This window comes from Nelumbo lutea, chromosome 1 (genome assembly GCF_056320005.1).
Source record: "Nelumbo lutea isolate HS-2025 chromosome 1, American lotus-T2T, whole genome shotgun sequence".
NCBI lineage: Eukaryota > Viridiplantae > Streptophyta > Magnoliopsida > Proteales > Nelumbonaceae > Nelumbo > Nelumbo lutea.
The window spans coordinates 196,918,459-196,943,160 of NC_142684.1; the positions used below are offsets into that span (position 1 = coordinate 196,918,459).

Sequence of the window (24,702 nt, forward strand, 5' to 3'; positions counted from 1 at the left end):
ATGTACAAAATAAGAATAGTAGTTCGAAAATAGGAGAAGAAAAGAAGAAGACGAAGAGAAGTCAACAGAATTGTGGGTCTATGATCGTCGCCCAACAACAATTTATATTAACAATTAAAAAATAGGAGAAAAGTCTGAATTACCCCTACTGTTTACACAAGCAATGAAAAGAGAAAAAAACTACCAATAACTACCAACTGAAAAATAATTACTGGCTGAAACTAAACATAAATAAACATAAACAAGGTGGGGACCACATTAATGCTCTCTACATATTTGAAAAAAAATTTATAGTCCTTTCCCTGTGCACATTGTGTTTCAATTTGGTTTTAGGTTTTGAAGATAAAAAGTTGTTTTAGGGTTTCTCTCTCTCTCTCTCTCTCTCTCTCTCCCTTGCTCTTTTTCTTGGGAGAAATTTATGTGCCGTTATTTGAAAAGAAATGAAATGCTTTTCCACTCTGGTTCATTCGGGGATGATGAAAAGAGAGGAAATGATTTGCCCACTGTTAGGGGCAACTTTGGTATTATAATTTTTTTTGAGTGAGCTATTAAAAGCTCTAAAGGGTGCAACGACAGAGGTCCTGTTTATGTCATGTGGTGCAGGCCAACAAGGCATGTATAAGTTGATTTTTATCAACAAGTCTCCCTTTTCTTTTATAGAAGGTTAACATAACTTTATATTTTCCACGACCAGTATCCCTAAGAGGAACAAGCTAGAACAGTAGCCAATGCATTTGGCGATTCTTAAAAAGTGGTTTTCCATTTTATAGCTTGTGAACAACTCATGGCCCAAAACAACGCCCTTCAGTCGCTCCACTTTTCTATTGGCTTGGGATTTCTGGTTCAAAACCATTGAAATTGATTAAAGATCGAATTAGGGTACTAACAGTTCACCTGTTAGATACCCATTCATGCCTTATCCAATGGTTGAACCTTGACAACTGCTCTTTGGCTGACTAAACCAAAATAAACTACAAAATTGGCTGAAATTAGGATGAGGTCATCTCCACCAGTAACAGCTAGCCATTACCACCGCACAACCATTGTAGTCTGAGGTTCCTTCCAAGTCACGATTGATATGTTTCAGATTCAAGTGTAAGCCAACTTGAAAACTCTGTAGATTCCATTGCTCATAGCTTGTAATTCTTCGAAGGAAACTCTGATGGGTTGATAACACCAGGCCATTATCAGAGGAAGCTTGTGCCAAGAGAGAGGTCATTCAAGTTTGACAAAATTTGCTCACGGGTAGTTCCAATTTGGTGAGCAACGTCAAGTTGTTCCTCTAATTGCAGCATCTCATAACTGCAAAAACATCAAAATAAAAATGTTAGTTGGAAGGGAAAACAAAAATCGGATCTTAAAATTCAACAGCGTGCTTGTCTGAAAGTCTGCAAGTCTAAAGGGTCATCTTATTGTCAGAAGGTACAAAAAATAGTTCTCTTTTCCTTTTTGGACTTTTCAAAGGCCATGTGCAGAAAATTTCCTTTCTAATGATTTATCCTCTCATCTTACATCATCAATATATTGCGATGTCAGGATATATTTTAAGTTTCAGAACTCACTTGGAAGAAAAACCAGGATTAATCCTCCATTAGGTGTATGATGCAAGAGATACCCAACATAAAAATATTTTCAGTGAGCGTTCTGTGTTCCAGCTATTTCATAACTATTATCTATTATGTAATTACAAGGTGGCCAGGCAACAAAAATGAATAGATAAATACATTTATATTTTATAATACAAGTATGTAACCATACACACATTATGTAATTGCATGTTAATTATAAACAAATTAAACCAGCATTGGTTAAATGACACTTTACATGGTTGGAAGAAAGATAATATTTTTGAATATTCTCCCTAGTTCAAAGGAAAATACGCATATACACCAATGCTTTGAAAATCGTAATCGTAGAGAAAATTAAATCGAATCGAATTGTGAATCGTATCATAAATCGTAGGATTATTTCTATTTTTATAAACTTGTCAAAAATAAATAAATATAGATACACTAAAAGGCTAAATATATACAAAAAGTGATTTAAGCCTATTTTTAATCCATATTTACCATATATGTACCTAAAACAATAGAATTTACCACTTATGCAATAGAAGCATAAGATGTTATAATCAAATTTGACTTGAAAATCAAATAAATTCACATACAATGGCTCTTTAACCTATATATGATGCAGAATAAACTCAATGATGCTCTTAAATAATGTAATAAATCATTTTCTAGTAAGGGCTTTAAAACAAGTCTCCCTTGACAAAACTAAATATAAACAAAAAAATGACAAAAATTTGGGATTTGGGTCTCAGAAGAGGGCTTCATGATCATTAAGTTAATAGTGTCATAAGTCTGTTACAAAGCTTGGAAGGGGTATGTTTAGATGTATGTAAAAAGGGATAGGAGAATCTAGACCCCATCACCATCCGGTTCTTTCACCTGTAAATGCTTTTTCTGATTCCTTATCCGATCGATTGAAAATGAGGGGCCTTGCCCTTTAAGGAGATTTAGAGTTCACCTATACCTCCTTGGTGGGTGGTTTGTGTTGGAAAATCATTCTAGAAAGAATTAATACTTGCGAGCTACTGCAAAGAAAAAGGGTTTAATTGGTGACTCTCCCCCCACTTGTGCCCTTTCTGCGAAGTTAGTGGTGAGAATTGCTATCACTTACTAATCGCTTGCCCTTATTCTTCTTCAATTTGGGAAAGGTTTATTTCTTTGTTAGGGTGCAGGTGGAACTCTCTGTCTAATGTACAAAGCTTGTTCACTCCTACTTTCGTAAGTTGACCAAAGAAGAGGGGAAGATTGGTTTGGAGGTGCACAAGGGCAGTGGTGTGTTGGATGATTTGGGAAGAAAGGAACCAGCAAATATTTCTTGGTAAAGAATGAAGCAAAGAAGCTGTTACTGAAGCTATTTTCATCAAGGTGATCCACTGGGTGAAGTTGTCAGAGCTATTCAAGGATGTTTCTGGGGCTGAAATGCTGAGAAATTGGAGAGAGATTTGTTGGTTCTTCCCCCTTTAGGGTCGTGGTCAAACTTATATGGTTCCCACCCCCTAGAGGTTCTGTCAAGCTCAACTTTGATGGTAGTAGTGAAGGCAACCCCGGCCCGTCTGGCATTGGAGGAGTGTTCAGGTATGAAGGAATTGTCATTGCATTCTTCTTGGGTCCAATAGAAGTTGGGGACTCTTTAAGGGCTGAAGAATGCAATGACAATTGAATGTAAAGGCCTTTGCTGATACACTTGCAAAACAACGGGTGAGAGAGAGTTTATTCTAGGTTGTGGTCCAATTTTTATTTGGGAAGGGGTTAAGAGAGTTTATCCCTTCCCCCTTCTTTCTCTTTACTAGTGTTGGTTTGGCTGTCTTAATTTGTATGTTTATCTTTGTTGGGTCTTAAGTCATTAGTTATTGGACCTTAGTTACTGGGCCTAATCTTATTTAGTGTTTATTTTGACTAGGTGTCCCATCACTAATCAGGGGCATTCTTGTCTATTTATGTAACATCATGTAATGTTCTTATATATAATAGATTAGGGCTGGCTGAGGATTATTCTGCTGCCCATCTCATATCTTCTTCTTCTTCTTCCTCCTCTTCTCTCATTCGACAGCCCTATTTCAGCAAACATGGTATCAGAGCACTAATCTTTCGACTGGTTACAGCAGCCGCCACTTCTTCTACTCGCAGTTAACTCTCATCTTTTTTTTTTGGTTGCTGCAAAGAAACCCTAGGGTTGGTCATAGAACACAGCTAGACCTACATCTAGGGTTTCCCTTGGTTGTACGGCCCAATGGGAGAATGACCCAGAGGCTGATGCCCTAATAGACACTGTACAGCAGTAGCCATTCGGCTAAGATAGATCTGTTCTGTGTAGAACAGATCTAGGCAGAAGGACTAATCTCAGCAGTCCTAGAACTGTTCGTGGGTGAGGTTATAACCTGCGATAGCAGTACTTAGCACACAGTAGAAGCCAACACAGCAAGCTGCAGGCTGCGGCAACAGTAATTAGAACACAGCAGAAGGTAGCACAACAGAGTATAATCTGTGACAGTAGTAATTAGGGCACAGTGTGCAGTGTAGTACTCGGTGTTTCAGCTCTGTGTTGGGTTCTCAGGACTGAGTTTACAGTGCAGCAAGTTCCGTAAGTGTGAAACAGTTCACTATATATTGCGTTTACAGTCTTGACATATACGAGTAAGTGAAGATGTCTTCCCTATCTGGGGAAATGTCTTCTAGAGATGTTAGGTTTGTGGGAGGTCTCATAATCTGGAGAATCCAAATCTGCACAGCCTACAAATCACAAGTGTGTTGTTGGATGAGTACAATTTCAGAGAATGGTCTGTCTTAGCTATGCTTTTCATCACATCCCGAGAACTCACTGGTTACTTGGACGGGCAGAAGAAGGAACCAGAAGTGGGGAATGCTGAATATGTAGCTTGGCGCAAGGAGAATGCTACAGTTATGTCTTGGCTACTTACCTCAATGACTCCAAGAGTAGCCAGGACTGTTCAACATTTCTCCACGGCTGCCAAGATATGGGAAAAAGTTTCTAAAACCTATGGGCAGAAAAAGAATAATGCCAAAATTTACAGACTGAATCAAGACATTACTGCCTTGAGGCAAGGAAATATGAGTATTGCAACATATTTTGCTACACTAGAAGGGCTATGGGAAGAGTTAGATCACCACCTTATTATTGATTGGGAGAGTGCCGGAGACAAGGAAAAGCATGACAAACAAATTGAAGTGTAGAGCATTTAAGTTTCTGGCTGGCCTAGATCCTATATATGAGAGCATAAGGTCCCAAATTCTGGGAAGGGATGAAATGCCAGACTTACATCATGTTTACTACCTTGTGAGGAATGAAGAGGTGAGAAAAAAAGAGATGTAGGTTGATACTCAAACAAAACTAGCTGAACAGTCTGTGGAACATTCGGCCCTAATCTCTACAAATCAAAGGGGAAACAAGCACTCTGACAAGAGACATCTGAAGCGCACCCACTGTGGAGAGGAAAGGCATGTGAAAGAGACCTGTTGGGTTCTCCATCCACATCTGAAGCCAGCTGCATTGAGGAATGATAAGAAGCATCTGAAGGGTAAATCTGCAAGTGTGAATCTAGCTACGGGTCAAAGTGATGATGGTTCAAAACACTCATCTACAGTTCCTTCCTCTTCTATGGGACTGACTACTAATTACCCTCGAACTGGGTCCTTGGGTTTTACTGCCGATGAGGTAGAGGTACTTAGCCGGGCCCTAGCCCGTCTAAGGACCAATTCTCTTCCATCCTCCTCCCTTGCCAGATCAGGTATTGTCTCTGCCTTTACTGCAACTAGTACTATTGATCCTGCCTCTTGGATTATTGATTCTAATGCAACTGACCACATGACACACATGTCTTCTCTATTTTCTTCCCATCATTTAATGTCTGGCCAAGATAAAATGAGGGCTGCTGATGGTTCTCTCTGTACCATCTCTGGGAAAGGAGTGGTTGACCTAAGCAAGGACCTCTCACTCAAATCTGTCTTGCATGTTCCCAATCTTTCTTCAAATCTCTTATCTGTTTCAAAGCTTACCAAAAATTTAAATTGTAGCATTACCTTTTTTCCCACTCATCGTGTCTTTCAGGACAGATTGACGAAGAGAACGATTAGGAGTGGTCATGAGTGTGGAGGTCTCTACTACCTTGATGTAGACATCAGTTCGGCCTTGCAAACATCTGCTACTTGTAGTCAGTCCAATGTGGAGTCAATAGCTAGGTTACATCTATGGCATGCTAGGCTAGGTTATTTACCTTTTTCATCATTGGAAGTGTTGTTTCCAGAATTATTCAAAGGTGTTTCAAGTCGAGAGTTAGTTTGTGAAGTCTGTCAACTATCAAAGCAATGTATAACTGTTTATTCAACTTCGAGTAATGAAATTCGAGCTTCTTTTGATTTTGTCCACTCTAATGTTTGGGGCCCCTCTCCCATTATTTCTGTTGATGGCTTTCGATACTTTATTAGTTTTATTGATCACTATTCTCGATGCACATGGATCTACTTATTAAAAGCACGAGAAAAAGTGCTACGGGTAACCATGACATTTTGCAAAATGATTGAAACACAATTTGGTACGAAGGTCAAACAATTCAGGTCAGATAATGCTGTAGAATACTTTGAAAGGTCCTTGAATCTGTTTATGGAGGATGCTGTAATGATTCATCAGTCATCTTGTGCTAGTACCCCCCAACAGAATGGGGTTGCTAAGCGCAAGAATAAGCACCTATTGGAGACTGCTCGAGCCTTACTATTTCAGCACAAAGTTCCAAAAAACTATTGGTCTCAAGCAATCCTTACTGCATCATATCTGATAAATCGAATGCCATCCAAGGTATTGGGGATGAAAACTCCTTTCTCTGTTCTTTGCCCCCATCTTCCTGACTTTTCTCTTCCACCGAGAGTCTTTGGTTGTGTATGCTTTATACATGTCAAGGATCCGTAGAAGACCAAATTGGATCCTAGGGCTACAAAGGGAATCTTTTTGGGGTACTCCCCTACTCAGAAGGGATACAAGTGTTATGATCCAGTCACCAAGAAAAAATGTCACAAAGGATGTGGTATTCTTTGAGTCTCAGTCCTATTTTCATTCTTCCTAGAATTCTCTTCAGGGGGAGACTAGTGGGATAGAAGAGGATTCTTCTGTTTCCCCATTCTTTGTACCTCTCTCGACCTCAGACCTTCCATCTTCTCCTCCTGATCCACCTAGTTGTGGCATCCCAGATGAATCTAGTGAGGCTCCCATTGTACCAACTACTACTAGTGATGTTGCAAATATTACTAAAGACTCCAGCAGGTTGCAAAGAGAAATCAGAATCACCTACAACAGAAGGAAGAAGGGTCCTCTAACTCATGACAGCAACCAATTGGACTCGGATCAACCTGTCTCAAAAACTCAAGGTAATCCTATCAGTTCCTCTGACTTGGATCTTCCTATTGCCCTTCGTAAGTCTACTCGTTCTTGTACTATCAGACACCCCATTGCTGATTTTGTGTCTTACTCACATTTGTCTGCTCGTTATTGTTCTTTTGTGTCTGCTTTCTCTTCTGTGCATGTTCCTACCAGGTATTCTGAGGCATTATCTGACCCAAAATGGAAAGAGGCTATGGATGAAGAAATGAAGGCCTTAATGAAAGCAAGGACTTGGAAATCAGTGGATCTACCAGAAGGGAAAGGCACTGTTGGATGCAAGTGGGTGTTCACTGTGAAGCATAGGGAGGACGGGTCCATTGAGAGGTACAAGGCTAGACTGGTAGCAAAAGGGTTTACTCAAAAAGAAGGGATTGACTACAAAGAAACCTTTGCTCCGATGGCAAAACTCAACACAATCCGAGTTCTATTATCATTAGCTGCAAATTTCTCATGGGAGCTACATCAATTGGACGTGAAGAATGCTTTCTTGAATGGCGACTTGCATGAAGAGGTGTTCATGGATCCTCCACCAGGTTATGGTTTTGGCAAGAAGGTATGTAGACTGAGAAAAGCCCTATACGGCCTTAAGCAGTCCCCTCGAGCTTGGTTTGAGAATCTATGTGGGGTCATTAAGAAAGGGGGTTACACTCAAAGTGGGGCAGATCATACCATATTCATAAGGAAGAGAAATGGAAAACTTACGGCACTTATTGTCTATGTGGATGATATGGTAATTACAGAGGATGATCAGAAAGAGATTAAAAGACTAAAGGAGGTTTTGGTTGCCGAATTTGAGATCAAAGACCTGGGCCAACTGAGATACTTTCTTGGGATTGAAGTTGCAAAGTCCAAAGAGGGCATCTATATATGTCAGCGGAAATACATCATTGATCTTCTTCAAGAGACAAGCATGATGGGGTGTAGGCCAGCAGATACTCCAATAGAACAAAATCATGGTCTACAGGAGTCAATAGGAGAGGACTACCTTGATAAGGAAAGATACCAAAAGCTGGTGGGGAAGTTGATTTACCTGTCCCTCACCCTGACATTGCTTATGCTGTACATGTTGTCAGTCAGTTCATGCACACTCCTAAAATCCCTCACATGAAAGTTGTGGAAAGGATCCTCAAATATTTGAAGTCTTGCCCGAGGAAAGGAATTCTGTTCAGGAAAAACAATAAAATTGAAGTTGAAGGATATACTGATGCAGATTGGGCTGGCTCTGTTGGGGACAGGAAGTCTACTTCTGGGTACTGCACCTTTGTTGGAGGAAATTTAATTACATGGAGGAGTAAAAAACAGAATGTGGTTGCTAGATCTAGTGCAGAGGCCGAATACCGAGCTATGGCTCATGGTGTTGCTAAACTTTTATGGCTTAAGATCCTACTTGGTGAACTATAAAGATTGAGTGTCCTCTCAAGTTGTACTGTGACAACAAGGCAGCCATCAACATTGCAAATAACCCAGTGCAACATGATAGAACAAAACATATTGAGATAGACCGTCACTTTGTTAGAGAAAGAATTGTCTCAGGAGAACTCTGCATTCCTTATACTCCCTCCGAGATGCAGATTGCAGATGTTCTGACTAAAGGACTAGCTCCAGTGAAATTCGTTGACTTACTTGGCAAGCTAAACATGATTGACATCCATGCTTAGCTTGAGGGGGAGTGTTGGTTCGGCTGTCTTAATTTGTATGTTTATCTTTGTTGGGTCTTAAGTCATTAGTTATTGGGCCTTAGTTACTGGGCCTAATCTTATTTAGTGTTTATTTTGACTAGGTGTCCCATCACTAATCAGGGGCAATCTTGTCCATTTATGTAACATTATGTAATGTTCTTATATATAATAGATTAGGGTTGGCTGAGGATTATTCTGCCGCCCATCTCATATCTTCTTCTTCTTCTTCCTCCTCTTCTCTCATTCGACAGCCCTATTTCAGCAAACAACTCGCACTAATTTTCTTAATATTGAATGTATTTGCTTTTGTTATTGATAAAAAACAAAAAAAAATGACAAATTAGAAAACTAATTCTAAATTGAATTTATTTGAATCACAATAAATTAAGAAATCATTCAAATCATAAGATTTATGAATCAAATTGTAGGATTCAAACAAAATTCGCAAGATTTTTTTGCAGAAAAGGATTCAGATATAAGATTCAAATTGAAACCCTTGGGATTCATGACCCAAATCATGAATTGTAAGATTTTGGCAACATTGATATACACACAAGGGTTAAGAGCCCTAATTTTTTGCTTTATAAGCACCCATTGGCCCAAAATAGCTTGCAGACATTCGTATTAATATATAAAAGGAGCATAATTAATTAATTAGTTATTTGCCACCACTATACACACACACACATACATACATACCACCCGCGTAGGTAATGGGCACTAATGCTTTAACCATACATTTTCAGACATTCACTTTGGTGACATCAGTCCATGAACTAAAGGAACTACATATACTTAGAAATATTTAAAATGGAATATGTGAAACTTACTGGCAAAGCAGCTCACAGTCAACTATATTCTCAGGGCCAGGTCGATGAGCCTTTCCATTTGAATGGAACTGTCGGAAAGCTCGGGGATTTAGGCCAGCTACATGGGGAACAGCATCAATAAGCTTCCTCTGTAGAGTTTGAAGCCGTCGGAATGTGAGCTCATCAAGTGGTGCGATACAGCCAATGCTACCATCAAGTGTACCAAACAATAGAGCAAACCGATTGGTTTTGTCTGAACTTGGAGCAGCAGTGGTCCGGTCAGAGGAAGTAGGGAGCATTTGCAACCGCAAGAACTTCGTCACATGAGCACCAACATGGAATTCAGCCCTCGATAAAAGTTTATGCCCCTTCCAACTCTCTGACATTTTTGGTGCATAATAGAAGATCTGTGTGCATATTAAAAATGTTAGAAAATGATACTCCTGAGCAATAAATTCATGTAAAAATCACTGTATAGAAAAATCTGCAAGCCATTCAAGGATTGGGTAAAAAAATAAATCCATCTAATATAAGTTGCGAATGATTCTAAATTACGAAGATTTATAATATGTAAAGTATGCTACTTGAAAGCTTTCATGGGCTCCTAGTACTTGTTATACTTAAAAGATGAGATTTATAAAAATAAATGAGCAACACAGGATATTATCTTAAATCTCTAAAATGTATAATTTAAGGCACTTCTTTAAGATGGTCTTTTAAGCATAACTCACGCTTATTTCTTGTTTCCTAAAGGCAATCCCACATTTAAGTAGGCAATTTCCATTTGTTCTAGCAGCTACTTGTTTGCTCTCAACCACTTAGAGCCTGTTTAGGAGGGTTCCAGTGCTGATTGAACTGCATTAATTGAACCACTTCGGAGAAGCTACCAAAAATAGCTTCATTGGAAAGTAGATTTCCTGGCTCATATGTAAGCGTAATTTTGACTTTCCTGGTTTTCACCAAACAAAGCTTCGCAACGTTCCATGTGGGACCTACCTTGTAACTCTACCAGCCGCTGTGTGAAAGCCCTCCCCAACAGGCACTTAAGTCTCCACCTCAGATTTGCATTATATTCTAAAGAAAATATGAAATACTAATACAGTTTTTTACTTCACCAGGAAAACAGAAAAAATGAGGAAATTTAAGCCAGCACTCTAATGTATCTAGTTGTTATTTGACAGACCCTGTTACATCAAGAAGTAACTCATTGTAACTATAAAAAAGAAACTTCTGAAGTCTAGTTGTAATCCAGCATAAGAACAGAATGCCTGTGTAGAAGCAGCTGCCTACCTGAACATTCTTTTGATCATCTGAGACAACAAGACTCAATGTAGTTCCGTCAATCAAAAATTCTGTTGCGAAACAATCAAGATTGCCAAAATCTTTGGCCAGTAAGTTCAATTGAGCTCCTTGTTCCTTCCAACTGAGAAAGTAAATGCTTTTGTGAATGTCACCAAGGAGGATAAAATTCTTGACCTGCAACGATATTTAACAGCATGGTAAGGATATAATCCACTTCTAACGTTGTCAAGAAAATGCAAAGACCTTGAGACACAATATTGAAACATATACCTACAAAGAAAGTGCAATCTCACATAACAAACAGCCTATGATTCAATCTCCATACCGCAATGACTACAACTCTAATAAACTGGTCAAAAGTCAATGAACCTAAGTTGGTTGGCCGAGTCTGACTAACCCTAGAAGAAAAGTATGAGTAACTGTTTAATAATGATTGATTCCAAGGCAAGTTATTATTGACAGATGTAAAGTTGATAGCAGAAAATGTGGCCACAACTGTTAACCACACGAATTCCAAGTTTGGATGCATATCGTCCATCTGAAATTATCTAACACCATATTGGTTGTGAGGTATAGTACTACAAAGTAAGAATTTTGCCTACCAAAAAAACCTGCAGCGGTTAGGTAACTTTTCTTTAATCAGTAACAATAAAAATATATATTAATATAGGACAACATATACAAGATCATGGAGAATCAAAAAACACCAAAGCAATCCCAACCTAACAAAGGGACTCCCTTGTAAATTCAACTCAGACTCAATCCCAACTATTTGCAGTCAGCCAGACAGCCACACAATTCTGTCCTGCCATTATGCTCTATTAAGATCAATGCTCTCTGTCAAATTGTAAGGCCTTGGATCATTTATTACCACTTCAGACCACGTTTTTCAGGTCTTTTCATTTGCCCTCTTGAGCCTTCTGCTTGTACCAAGAAACTTTTTTTTTGTGATCAAAAAGTGCAAATTTCATTAATGAATAAAGCAAGGTACAAAAGAAGAGATAAAAGTAACTCTCCTCAGCATATTAGCAGTGTTACAATTGGAGCCCAACACAATTGGTTCCTTCCCACCCCTTGTTTAGCTAGTATACCAACAAAAACATTAGCAGTTCTTTCAACACATGTAAGTCTCAATCTATGTTTTGTGTCAGGCACTTGAATTTCCTCCTTTCACTACTGTAGTTCCAGAATCCAACTTTTTTCCTTTGGCAGCCATCCCACCACTAGCTTCAAGTCACCTTCCATAATCAGCTTATTGCAGTTCATATCCTTTGCCCTTTGCACTCCTTTTTTTGAGAGAAAAGGTAAGGTATTTCGTTAAAGCAAACTGAAAAGAGATACAACCTTGCCCAATGAGGCACTGGGCAAGACAGAAGAACACTTTGTACATTGCAAAAAAAGCACTATATGAACATCAGACAAAAAGATTACTGTGTGTAGAGAACACTGATGTGGGCCCCACAGCAGTGGTCTCCACTGTGTTCGTAGGACAGCATGTGTAATTATTTGTTTCAGTCATAGTAGTGTCAGTTGGGGTCAGTTTGTTATTTCAGTTGTTATTTATTTCAGTTTTTATTTACTTTATTTGTCATGTAAGTGGCGGCGGCAGATGTGTTAGAATCTGTCCCTCCTTTCAAACCCTTGTGTTCTCCTGTTTCTCTTCTCTTCCTTCTCCTTCCTCTCACTTTTCTTCTACTTTTCTTAACCTAAAATCTATTAGGATTCAAGACTGATTGCAGTCTTGATCTTCTACTTGGTATCAGAGCTTATCTAGGGCTTCTCATGTCTATCTAGTCCAGACGACCACATGAGGATCAGCTAGGGCTGGAAGCTTATGAAGAAGTATTCGTCGGCTGATTCTTGGAGATTACCAGGAGAGTTTCACAGCTGTTGAGGACTTGCCGCGGCTTGCAGAGAGTTGGTAATCAAGAAGAAGCAGTGAAGGCTAGGGTTCAGGTAACCCTGGAAGGCAGTGAACAGCATTCTTTGAGTAAGTTTTATTTAGTTTCCAGAGACTGCTATCAGTCGAGATAGGTTGGGCCTATCTAGAAGGAGAGGCCGAACTGCTTTAAGGTTTTTCTCTCTAATCTAGGGTTTGACCGTTGGGCCGAACCCTCTTTATCTTCTCTCAGAGGTGATCAGTTTTAGGGTTTCATATTGACCCTACGATAGGTCCTAACTGTACGGACTCTTTGGAAAGTGCGGATGAGCACTTATTTCAGACCTACGATTGAAACCCTAATTCTACTCCAACATCTCAGATTGCTCTCTAAGCTGGTTTCAAACCTATTTTTGGCTTCGAGCTCTTCTAGGGGATAAAAAACTTGACAGACTGCTTGGTACTGTGCTTGCCGATTGATTTCTGATGGAGGCCCATCCCAAGGCCCACATCACCCTAGGGACGACAACTCCTAGGATAAGGATAAGTCAAGATCCAAGAAAGAGATAAGTCAAGGAAGAATTCAAGATAATCAAGAATTCCAGAGATCAAGATAATCCAAGACTCCCAAGATTCATGCATGGAGACCGGACGGTGAAGATCATGGCAAAGAATCCGATCCTATCAAGATCAAGAAGCATTCGATCCTATCCAGATTAGATGTTTTGATATCTTAGTTGCTCTTTCCTAGTTGTTCTATGATTTCCGGATGTATTATAAATACTGCTATTGTTTTCAGTTAATACACACTTCAGATTTTCTCTTCAATTCTCGCCATCTTTTCTCTCTCCTCTAGAGATTTCTTTCTTTCTTGCTTTGCTCGAAGCTTGGTTCGCCCGGTGCTTGCATAGCCAGCCTGGGTGATGAAGGCTGTAGTGGTGAGGGTGGTCAGAGGGATCAGGAGTTGAGAGTCTATCACAAGCAATGCAGGCAGATTGATCCTAGTCATCGGCAGTCCCGGCCAACTCCAATTCCTTCTACGGCTCTAGATCCAGAGCCTACTGAGACACCTTCCACTGTTGCCACTTCCCCTCCTGTGGATGACATTGATCTCCCTATTGCCGTCTGCAAAGGGAAACAACATTGCACCACATCTACAGCTCACAACATCTCACAGTTCTTATCCTATGATCGCCTATCTCCCTCTTTCCGGTCCTATCTCACTTCCATTGCCAATGTCCCTATTCCAAGAACAGTGCAAGAAGCCTTATCAGTTCCAGAATGGAAAAATGCAATGCAAGTCGAAATGGATGCCCTGTTGAAGAATAATACTAGGGCACTGGTTGACCTACCCAAAGGAAAGAAACCGGTTGGATGTAGATGGGTATTCACCGTGAAGCATAATGCCGATGGCTCTATTGAAAGGTACAAAGCCCGACTGGTCGCAAAGGGGTTCACCCAGTCTAATGGTATAGACTACTTGGAGAACTTTGCCCCAGTAGCCAAGATGACCACTATCCGAGTTGTTGGTTCGGCTGTCTTAGTTTGTATGTTTATCTTTGTTGGGTCTTAAGTCATTAGTTATTGGGCCTAATCTTATTTAGTTTTTATTTTGACTAGGTGTCCCATCACTAATCAGGGGCAGTCTTGTCCATTTATGTAACATTATGTAATGTCCTTATATATAATAGATTAGGGCTGGCCGAAAAAATTACTGCCACCCATTTCATTTTTGTTGTTCTTCTTCCTCTTCTTCTCTCATTCGACTGCCCTATTTCAGCAAACATGGTATCAGAGCACTGATCTTTCGACTGGTTACAACAGCCGCATCTTCTTCTACTCGTAGGTAACTCTCCCATCTTGCTTGTTGGTTGCTGCAAAGAAACCCTAGGGTTGGTCGTAGAACACAGCTAGACCTACATCTAGGGTTTCCCTTGGTTGTAGGGCCCAAGGGGAGTTAGACCCAGAGGCTGATGCCCTAATAGACACTGTACAGCAGACTATAGCCATTCAGCTAAGATAGATCCGTGTAGAACAGATCTAGGCGAAAGGACTGATCTTAGCAGTCCTAGAACTGTTCGTGGGTGAGGTTATAACCTGCGATAGCAATGCTTAGCACACAGTAGAAGCCAACACAGCAAGTTGCAGTGTAGTACTCGGTGACAGCAGTAATTTGGGCACAATGTGCAGTGTTTCAGCTCTGTGTCTGGTTCTCAGGACTGAGTTTACAGTGCAGCAAGTTCGTAAGTGTGAAACAGTTCTCTATACATTGCGGTTACAGTCTTGACATTTACAAGTAAGTGAAGATGTCTTCGATATTCGGGGAAGTGTCTTCTAGAGATGTTAGGGCTTGTGGGAGGTCTTCCAATCTGGAGAATCCAAATCCGCACAGCCTACAGATCACAAGTGTGTTGTTGGATGAGTACAACTTCAGAGAATGGTCTGTCTTAGCCATGCTTTTCATCACATCCCGAGAACTCACTGGTTACTTGGACGGGCAGAAGAAGGAACCAGAAGTGGGGAATGCTAAATATGCAGCTTGGCGCAAGGAGAATGCTACAGTTATGTCTTGGCTACTTACCTCAATGACTCCAAGAGTAGCCAGGACTGTTCAACATTTCTCCACGGCTGCCAAGATATGGGAAAAAGTTTCTAAAACCTATGGGCAGAAAAAGAATAATGCCAGAATTTACAGACTGAATCAAGACATTACTGCCTTGAGGCAAGGAAATATGAGTGTTGCAACATATTTTGCTACACTAGAAGGGCTATGGGAAGAGTTAGATCACCACCTTATCATTGATTGGGAGAGTGCCGGAGACAAAGAAAAGCATGACAAACAAATTGAAGAGGGTAGAGCATTTAAGTTTCTGGCTGGCCTAGATCCTATATATGAGAGCAGAAGATCCCAAATTCTAGGAATGGATAAAATGCCAGACTTACATCATGTTTACTACCTTGTGAGGAATGAAGAGGTGAGAAGGAAAGAGATGTAGGTTCATACTCAAACAAAACTAGCTGAACAGTCTGTGGAGCATTCGACCCTAATCTCTACAAATCAAAAGGGAAACACGTACTCTGACAAGAGACATCTGAAGCGCACCCACTGTGGAGGGGAAAGGCATGTGAAAGAGACATGTTGGGTTCTCCATCCGCATCTGAAGCCAGCTGCATTAAGGAAAGATAAGAAGCATCTGAAAGGTCAATCTGCAAGTGTGAATTTGGCTATGGGTCAAAGTGATGATGGTTCAAAACACACATCTACAGTTACTTCCTCTTCCATGGGACAGACTTCTAATTCCCCTCGAACCGGGTCCTTGGGTTTAACTGCCGATGAGGTAGAGGTACTTAGCCGGGCCCTAGCCCGTCTAAGGACCAATTCTCTTCCATCCTCCTCCCTTGACAGATCAGGTATTGTCTCTGCCTTTAGTGATTTCCTGCTCAGTTAAATTTCTACAAAAGTTAAAGTTGTGGGAGAAGCCATTTACATCATAGGTAAGAATTGAGGAGACTAAGGCTTATTGCTTGTTTAAGATGAGATTGAAAAGACTTGGGAAGAAACAACACAAAGGGGTTGATGACTCAACCATAGATCAATTTCTACAAAAGTTAAAGTTGTGGGAAAAGCCATTTACATCATAGGTAAGAATTGAGGATGAAAGGGATGAGAGATCCATCACATGGACGCCCAAAGATTGCGGAATAAGGGGCGAACTTCAAAAATTTTTCTCTCCCTTCAATTGGGAATCACATTCCCTATTTAGAAAATCATATTTTCAAGGATAAATCTTGAACCTTAAACTGAACCAGATCTGAACCAAAAGGAATGGGAGAGAATGATACCTGATACGGAGAAGCAATATCTCCCAACGAAGGTGTTCACGCCCAAGGAAGGATCCAAAGACTACTCCCACTGAAGATGGCGCAGTGCAGGATGGAGCAGAATCAGTAGTGTTCTTCCCCAAGAACTCTGTCCTTCGCAAGAAACAACAAGATGGAACGTGAGCACAACTTCCTTTTCAATCCTTTTTCAAAGAATTGATGTCAAGATCCAATCTTGACTTCTCCCACAGTTGGAGATCGAACTGGCAAACAGGGCGGCAAAAGCAGGGAGGCGGCAAGAGAGTATTCGCAGGGTGCAAAATTCTCTCTTCTTGATTTCAGCACTAAAGAGGATCTGATGTGTTTCTTGGTCTCTCTCTCTAGGCTGCCGCCCCCTCCTTCCTTTTGTTAACTTGAAAATATCAGCTCTTAATCCCATTAGGAGGTGCTTATCCAAATCATATTTGGATCAGCCTTCTCTTCTAATGATAAGGATAAACCCTTATCTTATCTGCAGATTAGATTAGCTTTATCCTAATCTTATTAGGAGGTTTCTAGATCTGAATCACATTCAGATCTGGACTCTCTAAGTGGATAGGATTAAGACCCTATCCTAACTGCTAATCCATCTCAGAATTCGCCCCTTTAATTAACTAAATTAATAGCCCAGTTCGAAATGGGCTTTAGGCCCATTAAGCTTATGTGCTCACTTAACCTTCCTAACTGCTGCCCAGTTGGGCTTCCTTGTATGGCGTGGGACCCAAGCATTGATCTACACATCAGCCACATGGGTTCAGCCCAGCCTTTGTTACAAGGCCTGGTCGAATACACTGTTCAAGACAGTGCACCCCCTGAAACCCATCAAATGGGCTCTATGGGCCCAACACTTACCCTAAGTGGTCCCTGGGCCAAGCCACCTTGTAACACCCAGGGACTGTGGGCAGATGCAAGATTATCCCATCAGGTATTATCCTCAATGGTCTTACACTTAACCTCTCAGCCCATAATGATCATACACTGCCCGACAAGAGAGGACCTCTCCCTCGGCTGCAAGGAACATTGTTGCACTCTCCACTTATATGGATCCCGGGAATTAAAACCCTTTTGCAAACATTTTAGAAACCATAATATATATACTTTTATATCTCATATAAAATATATTTTGCAAAACAAATTTCAACGGTTGAAATCGGTTGCCGGCAGTCTTGGTTTCCAACAGTGAGAGTGCATCCCCGATCATTACCTTTGTCCGACAAAGGGGTTGATCATGTCACTATGATCACCCACTCAGATGAATTCTCGGATTGTCCCAACATACCCAGGTTTTGACCCCCGCTAAGGATTTCACTGATTGGTACATCAAAGACAGCCCGATCCGACACCTAGTGCAGTATCATAATCGAGTCTAGGGGTCGGGTGTAACTTTCCAGTTTTGCCCATCAATCTCCAAGGTCCAGGGCAATACTGGAAATCTGGTCCAGTTCAAAGATTCAATTAATCCCACACTGTATGTGCCTAGGATCTCACCCCGGTAGCTGAGACAAGCCACCCCAACCGACTTGGTGGCACCACAGTGTTAGCCTTGTCAGGATAGGTCTCCCCAGACCGACCCACTGGCTGTGAACATTCAAAACTAACACGAGTCTCAATAAGTGTCCAGTTTAAGGGTAATACACAGAAACATACCAAGGGAACATGAATCAAATATGTACTTTTATTCATTTACAATAAACTCATAAAGTACATCAATTTTGATTGAAGCTAAGGGCACACAAAACTGTCTAACAGTGGGCCCCACAGCAGTGGTCCCCACTGTGTTCGTAGGACAGCATGTGTATTTATTTGTTTCAGTCATAGTAGTGTCAGTTGGGTCAGTTTGTTATTTCAGTTTTTATTTACTTTATTTGTCATGTAAGTACTAAGGGCAGATCTATCCTTCTCTCTATGTAATGAACATAACCTATAAATATTAAGAGAGTGGCAGCAGCAGATGTGTTAGAATCTGTCCCTCCTTTCAAACCCTTGTGTTCTCCTGTTTCTCTTCTCTTCCTTCTCCTTCCTCTCACTTTTCTTCTGCTTTTCTTAACCTAAAATCTATTAGGGTCAAGACTGATTGCAGTCTTGATCTAGATCTGTGCTCCAAAAAAGAGCTGTAAGGACAATATTTAAACAACTTGTGAGTCGCCACCCAAGAGTATAACCTTCCCCAAATGCTCTTTAAGACTTCCTCCGCTGGCAACACCTTCCATACAATCTTACCTCTCCTCGACAAACCCCTCAGACCCCTGCCCTGCAACATTTCCAATACATTCCTAGGGAGGCAGAACTGAACTCCAAAAACCTTTAGAACTTTCATCCAAATTTCGCAACTGAATCTGCAATGCAGAAGGAGATGCTCTAGCTTCTCAGAATTGTAACCGCATAGAACACATCTGCTGGGTTCACCCATCCTCTCTTTGACAGATTATCATCTGTTAGGCACCTCTCTAAAGCTGTCACCCACAAACAAAAAGAGACTTTTAGAGGAGCCACTGTCCTCCATATAGTGTCTTTTGGGGAAATTAGATTCCTCATCACTACATAGGCTGATGTAAAAGGATTTGGCTGTGGAAATACCTGATTTCTCCTTTGCGCAAATCCTCCTGTCCCCCCTTGTACTACTCATCCTTGCTGCATTCAGGATCTGCATTTACTCCCATCGCTCCACTTCCCAATTGTTTAGGTTCCTTCTAACACTGGGAGACCACACAGCTGCCCCTCCACCCTGTGAAAACACCTCCAACACCATACAATCGTCGCACCAGACCTTCTAAAATCCTTTTCTGATTTCTATACGCCCCTCCAAACTGCACATCCGTAAGGTAGATTTGATTCCCCTGGATCCCAACTTCAGTTCCTTGAACCGTATTTAGCCTCTATAACTCTTCCCCATTGGTATGTGGTCTGTTCAGGCTTATTGGTCAGACCGACCACCCCTTTCTTCTTGGGAATCAAAGCCAAAAAGGTAGAGTTCAGGCTTCTTTCAAACGCCCCATTCTGATGGAACTCCTGGAACACTTACATTAGATCCTTTTTTATGAAACTCAAGCATCTTTTAAAAAATTCCATTGTGAATCCATCTGGTTCTGGTGCTTTGTCACCTTCCATTTCTTCAATTGCAGCTCTAGCTCCCTCTTCTGAAAATTCTGCTTCCAATTGACTGGCCTCTAGTTGAGAAAGACTCGTAAAAGGCAGCCCATCCAGCTTTTCTCCTCCACCTCCTCCCTTCCTCCAACCTCTTAATAGTGTTAGTTCTCCTTCTTCCATTTTCCATTTTATGGAAGAAAGCTGTGCTTTTATCCCCCTGTTTTACCACAAACATCTGGAGCGTTGCCTCCACTTAATTTCTTACTGGAAGAACAATTTGTGAAAATCCAATTTTTCCCTTGCTCTCTTCTGTAACACTCCTCTCTTCCCCCACCCTATCCACCTCCACTATTTTCCTAAGGAAATCATGTTTTTTCCATTTTAAACCTTTAAAAACCTGTCTCTTCCATTGTTTCAGCTCAGACTTCACATAAGAGAGTTTCTTACAGAACACATGGCTCTCTGTTCCAGTTACTGTACATTCCTCCTACCACCTAATATGATCCATGAAGCCTTCCTCTTCCAACCACAAATGTTCAAATCTGAAAGTCCTGATTGTTTGTCCAGGTGTATCTTGACCGCATTAAAGGTAAGTAAACTAGCTCCCATCTTCTCAAAAACTGTGAGGAACCTTGTCTACCCCTGCACCTACTATTACCACCCCTCTTCTCAGAAGAGAAAAAAATCTGACTGTGTTAAACCCCCCCCCCCCCCCAACCACCCAAGGGAAATCCCACCTCTCTCTGATCACGTCCATTTCAGCCCACAGTTCCCCTTCTCCTATCATCTGTTAGCCCATACCACCCAGTCATAACCCATTTGAAATTATTTTCAAAAGATTGGAACAGTATTGACACTGAGAATGATCCCTTCAAGATCCCCTAAACTGCGTGAGAGCACGAGTCCCAAACAATTAACAGCCCCCCGGCTGTGCCCTCTGCAGGAATTGCTTCCCATTCATAGGGGGAAGGAAGTGAAGGGGTAATTGAAAAAAAGGAAGCTGGAACTGAGTAAATTAGTCGAAGGAGAAGTTAAAGTAGGCAAATCTATAGGATTGTTTTTCTTGGGAGAGAAGGCTTTGCCAAAATTGTCTTCGAACAATTGGAAAAAAAATAAATAAAAAAAGAAGGGAGAGACTGAAAAATAGAAGAAAGCAAAAAATAAAAGAATTGGAACGAGGGGGGGGGGATCAAGCGACTGTAGAAGACTACTACTAGTGTTGTTGGAGGGGTTGTCAGGAGGGGCAAAGATGAAAGTGTTGAGTTGGAATGTTAGGGGGCTAAGGGAGAGAAATAGAAGGCTTCTAGTGATAAATTTAATAAGTAGAAGCCTGATATTGTATTTTTGCAGGAAACAAAACTAGAATCATTTGATGTCTCTGATGAATGAGATATGGGGAAGGGGCGGAGAAGAATGGTTGGAGGTGAATGTGGTGGGTTTGGTAGGAGGTTTGGTTATATTGTGGCATTCAGGGGTCTTCATTAAGGTAGGGGAGTGGATTGGAAACCATTCTGTCTCAATGTGCTTGCAAGAGATTAAGGGGGAATGCTCTTGGGGAGTGATGAATGTCTATGGACCATATACAGAGGAGGAGAGGATGACTTTCTGGGAGGAGCTAAGGTGGGTAAGGCAATTTTGGGAGGGTCTGTGGTGTTTGGGATGTGATTTCAACATTGTTAGAAGGAGTGACATGAAAGGGGGGAGGGATAGGAGAGTCAGCATGGGGATGAGAAGATTTGAGGCTTTCATCAACGAGCAAGAGCTACAAAATCTCCCTCTGAATAGGAGAAAATTTACATGGTCAAATGGCCAATATCCAGCAACCCTGAGACAGTTGGATAGGTTTTTGCTCTCTAGTGAATGGGTGGATCAACTGGGAGTTCTGGTTCGGGAATCACTACAGATTCTATTATCGGACCACAAACCTATCATTCTAAGAGAATTTGCAGTTTTTGTTTTTTTTTGGGCCCAAAACCATTCAGATTTGAGAATACTTGGCTTCTTCAACATAACTTTACGGCTTGGAAAGAAGAAAAGTGCAGAGGTTTTCAGGTAGAGGCATCAGCTAGGTTAAAGCTGATGAGGAAACTTCAGCTGTTCAAAGAGGAATTGAAAGAAAGAAGAAGGGGAGAGTTAGAGAGCGAAGAAAGTAGAAAGAAAGAGGTGTTGGGGGAGCTGGCCAGGCTGGAGTGGCTGCAGGAGGAGAAAGAAATTTACCCAAGAGAGGTTAGAATAGAGGAGGGGCTGGAAAGAGAGTTAGAGAGATTGCTGCTGAGGGAAGAGGTGAGTTGGAGGTAGAAATCAAGGGCTTTATGGTTAAAAAAGAGAGACAAAAATACAGCCTTCTTCCACGCTTATGCTTGTGGGAGAAAGAGGAGAAATGTAATTACAAGGGTAGGGGTAAGGGAGGAAGTGGCTGAGGATTGGGAAAATATTTAAAGACTAGTGGTGGAATTTTACAAAAAGTTGTATTCAGGTAGGCAGTGGTGTTGGATTTCTTTGGAAGAGGTTGAATAAAAAATTCTTGAGTGAGACAGCAGTGGGGTAGTTAGAAAGGGACAAAGAGGTAGGAGAAGTAAGGGAGGCCTTAAAGAAGATAAATGGAGACAAAGCTCCGGGTCCCAATGGGTTCAATTTTAACATCATAAAACAGTGTTGACACTTTTTGGAGGACAACTTTATGAAGATGATTAAGGAGTTTTGCGAGATCATATTGGTAGAAAGGAAAGCTAATGCAACCTTCATTACTCTAATACAGAAGAAAGCTGGGGTTGTGAACATCCAAGACTTTAGGCCAATCAGCTTAATATGCAGTCCTTACAAATTCTTGGCCAGTGTTACCAATTAGGTTGAGAAAAGTGCTTCATGAAGTGGTAGGGGAAACTCAAATGGCCTTTGTGGAGGGAAGACGCATTTTAGAAGGGGTGATGGTGGCAAGTGAGTGCATAGACTCAAGATTGAGAAGGTGTGTAGGCCGAAAGCATTAGGGGGATTGGGGTTCAGAAGAACAAGGACTTTTAACAAAGCCCCCATGGGGAAATGGTTATGGAGGTCAAGACTAGAAAAAGAAAGGGAGTCCTTGTGGAGAAGGGTGGTGGTAGGGAAGGACGGGGTGGTGAGATTTGGGTGGGAACCGAGGGAGGAATCAGATTCCTGTGGGGTGAGTGTATGAAAGGCATAATGAACTTTATTCAGGACTTCAGCGGCTCAGTTAGTGTTAAAGTGGGTGATGGTTCTAGAATGAGGTTTTGGGAGGATGAATGGAGTAGGGTGGGGAAGTTGTGTGAAGATCATCAGGTCTCAGTAACCCATTACTACAAAGTCAGAGAAGGTAAGATGACCTGGAGTCCTAGGTTCAGGAGGCTACTGCTTGATCAAGAGGTGGACAAATGCATCCACCTTTTATTGGTAAAGTTAGAACAGTCCAATATTTCTCTAACAGCTGCAGATGGACTGTGGTGGAAGGGGTACAGAAATGCAAAATTTACAGTGAAATCTTTCTACATGGCTCTCATCAAGGATGAGACATCTTCATATCAGCTTGGGGGGATCTGGGGAAACCTAGTTCCTCCAAGAGTAGAAGCTTTTGCTTGGCTGGCTGCAATGGATAGTGTTCTTACTACGGATCACCTGAAAAGCAGAGGCTTTAATATGGCCAGTTACTATTATCTTTGCACATCTGAAGAAGAAACTATTTTCCATATTTGTCTCTTGTCAACTAGCAAACTTCATCTGGAAACTGTATTTCTTCCTATTTGGGGCTTCCATTTTCCAACCATCTTCAGTAGCTGGACTCTTCTCAAGCTGGCCAAAGTTCAGAGGAGGAAAGAGACCAAAAATAATTTGGAGCTGTATCCCCTTTGCAGTGTGTCAACTTGAAGGAAAGGAAAGAAATACTGAAGAGCTTGTGGCTTTAATTGGCAAACTTGTCAAAGATTGGGTTCTCTCCCTTGAAGAGTTCGAGCACTTCAGTTTTTCAGATTTTACAGAGAATTTCTGGGATGTTCTTGAGATTCAAGCCTGCAATATGCATCAGTTTAGTCTTGTATGAAGTGTTTCTGTTTGTTTGATTGTAGATGGGTACTATGGAAGTCTGATTGTAATGGGGTGTCATCTTGACAACCAGCAATCTGTATCTGTTTTATTTCATTTTAATAAAATTTTCCATCTTACCTTTGAAAAAGAAAAAAAAAAAATAGTCCCCTTCCCCCCACAAAAACCTCATCACTTCATTGAACATAATCTTCATCTTTGTTAAGGCTTCCACCTCTTCAAAAAACCCCCAGCAACCACTCTTCAACGCCCCAAATTTAAACCCTAATATTCCAAGAAACAATTTTTAAATTGTCCATTCGCTTTGTTTTTCTTCTCTTTTTTCTTTTTTCTTCCTTATTTCCTTTTCCTTTTCTATTTCTTCTTTTTTTCCCTTTTTTTCTCTAAATATTTTTCTCTTTTCTTTCTTTGCCCTTTGCACTCCTACCATTAAAGCCATTGAGCCCTTTAAGAATCCCCTACTCCAACCAGCCCTGAGAAGTTGTACCAAGTGGCTTCTCACTGGTGCAGTCATTGCTCATCTATGCACATGACCAAACAATCTCAGTTGACACACATTTCATCACTAATAGGAGCTACTTCTAAGTACTCTTTAATGCACTTCTGATACTCGAATTCTAATCTTGCCACTTATCCATCACAAATCTTTGTCTCAACTATATTAATTTTTGTAAAGTACCAACTGCATTAATTTTCTGAACATGTTGTTTCTTACTGCCTGGCATTATGTCCCATATTGCAATGCTGGTCTTGTAAAGTTCTATTTTCAGTCTCATTGGTATATGTCAGTCATATAGTACTCCAACAAAGGTTCAAAGTATCGAGATATGTGTGTCGGGTGTTTCGATACTAATACACCTTTTTTTTACTTTTTTACTCTGATATTAAGTATCGAGATATGTGTGTCGGGTGTTTCGATACTATAAACACCTTCTTTTTACTTTTTTACTCTGATATTCACAGGGGGGTGGTTTTGGGGTATTTAACACTTAAAAAACTAAGTTTCTAGAAAAGCCTTTAAAAAAGGTGTTTTGGTAAGCCAAAGATACGATATGATACACCCAATGCAGGG

The 24,702-nt window shown here is 40.9% G+C and overlaps 1 protein-coding gene across 1 annotated transcript in view; it reads right to left on the reverse strand.

Annotated features, from left to right (window-relative positions):
• Window positions 1–627: 627 nt before the first annotated feature.
• CPSF160 (cleavage and polyadenylation specificity factor 160) overlaps window positions 628–24,702 on the reverse strand; it is a 112,932-nt gene continuing 88,857 nt past the window's right edge. Inside the window, exons 24-26 of the mRNA XM_088962056.1 lie at window positions 10,739–10,924; window positions 9,470–9,855; window positions 628–1,302 (exon numbers count right to left, since the gene is read on the reverse strand). Coding sequence (XP_088818182.1) covers window positions 1,188–1,302; window positions 9,470–9,855; window positions 10,739–10,924 — 687 coding nt within the window. The 3' untranslated portion in view covers window positions 628–1,187. The remainder of the gene's footprint in view (window positions 1,303–9,469; window positions 9,856–10,738; window positions 10,925–24,702) is intronic.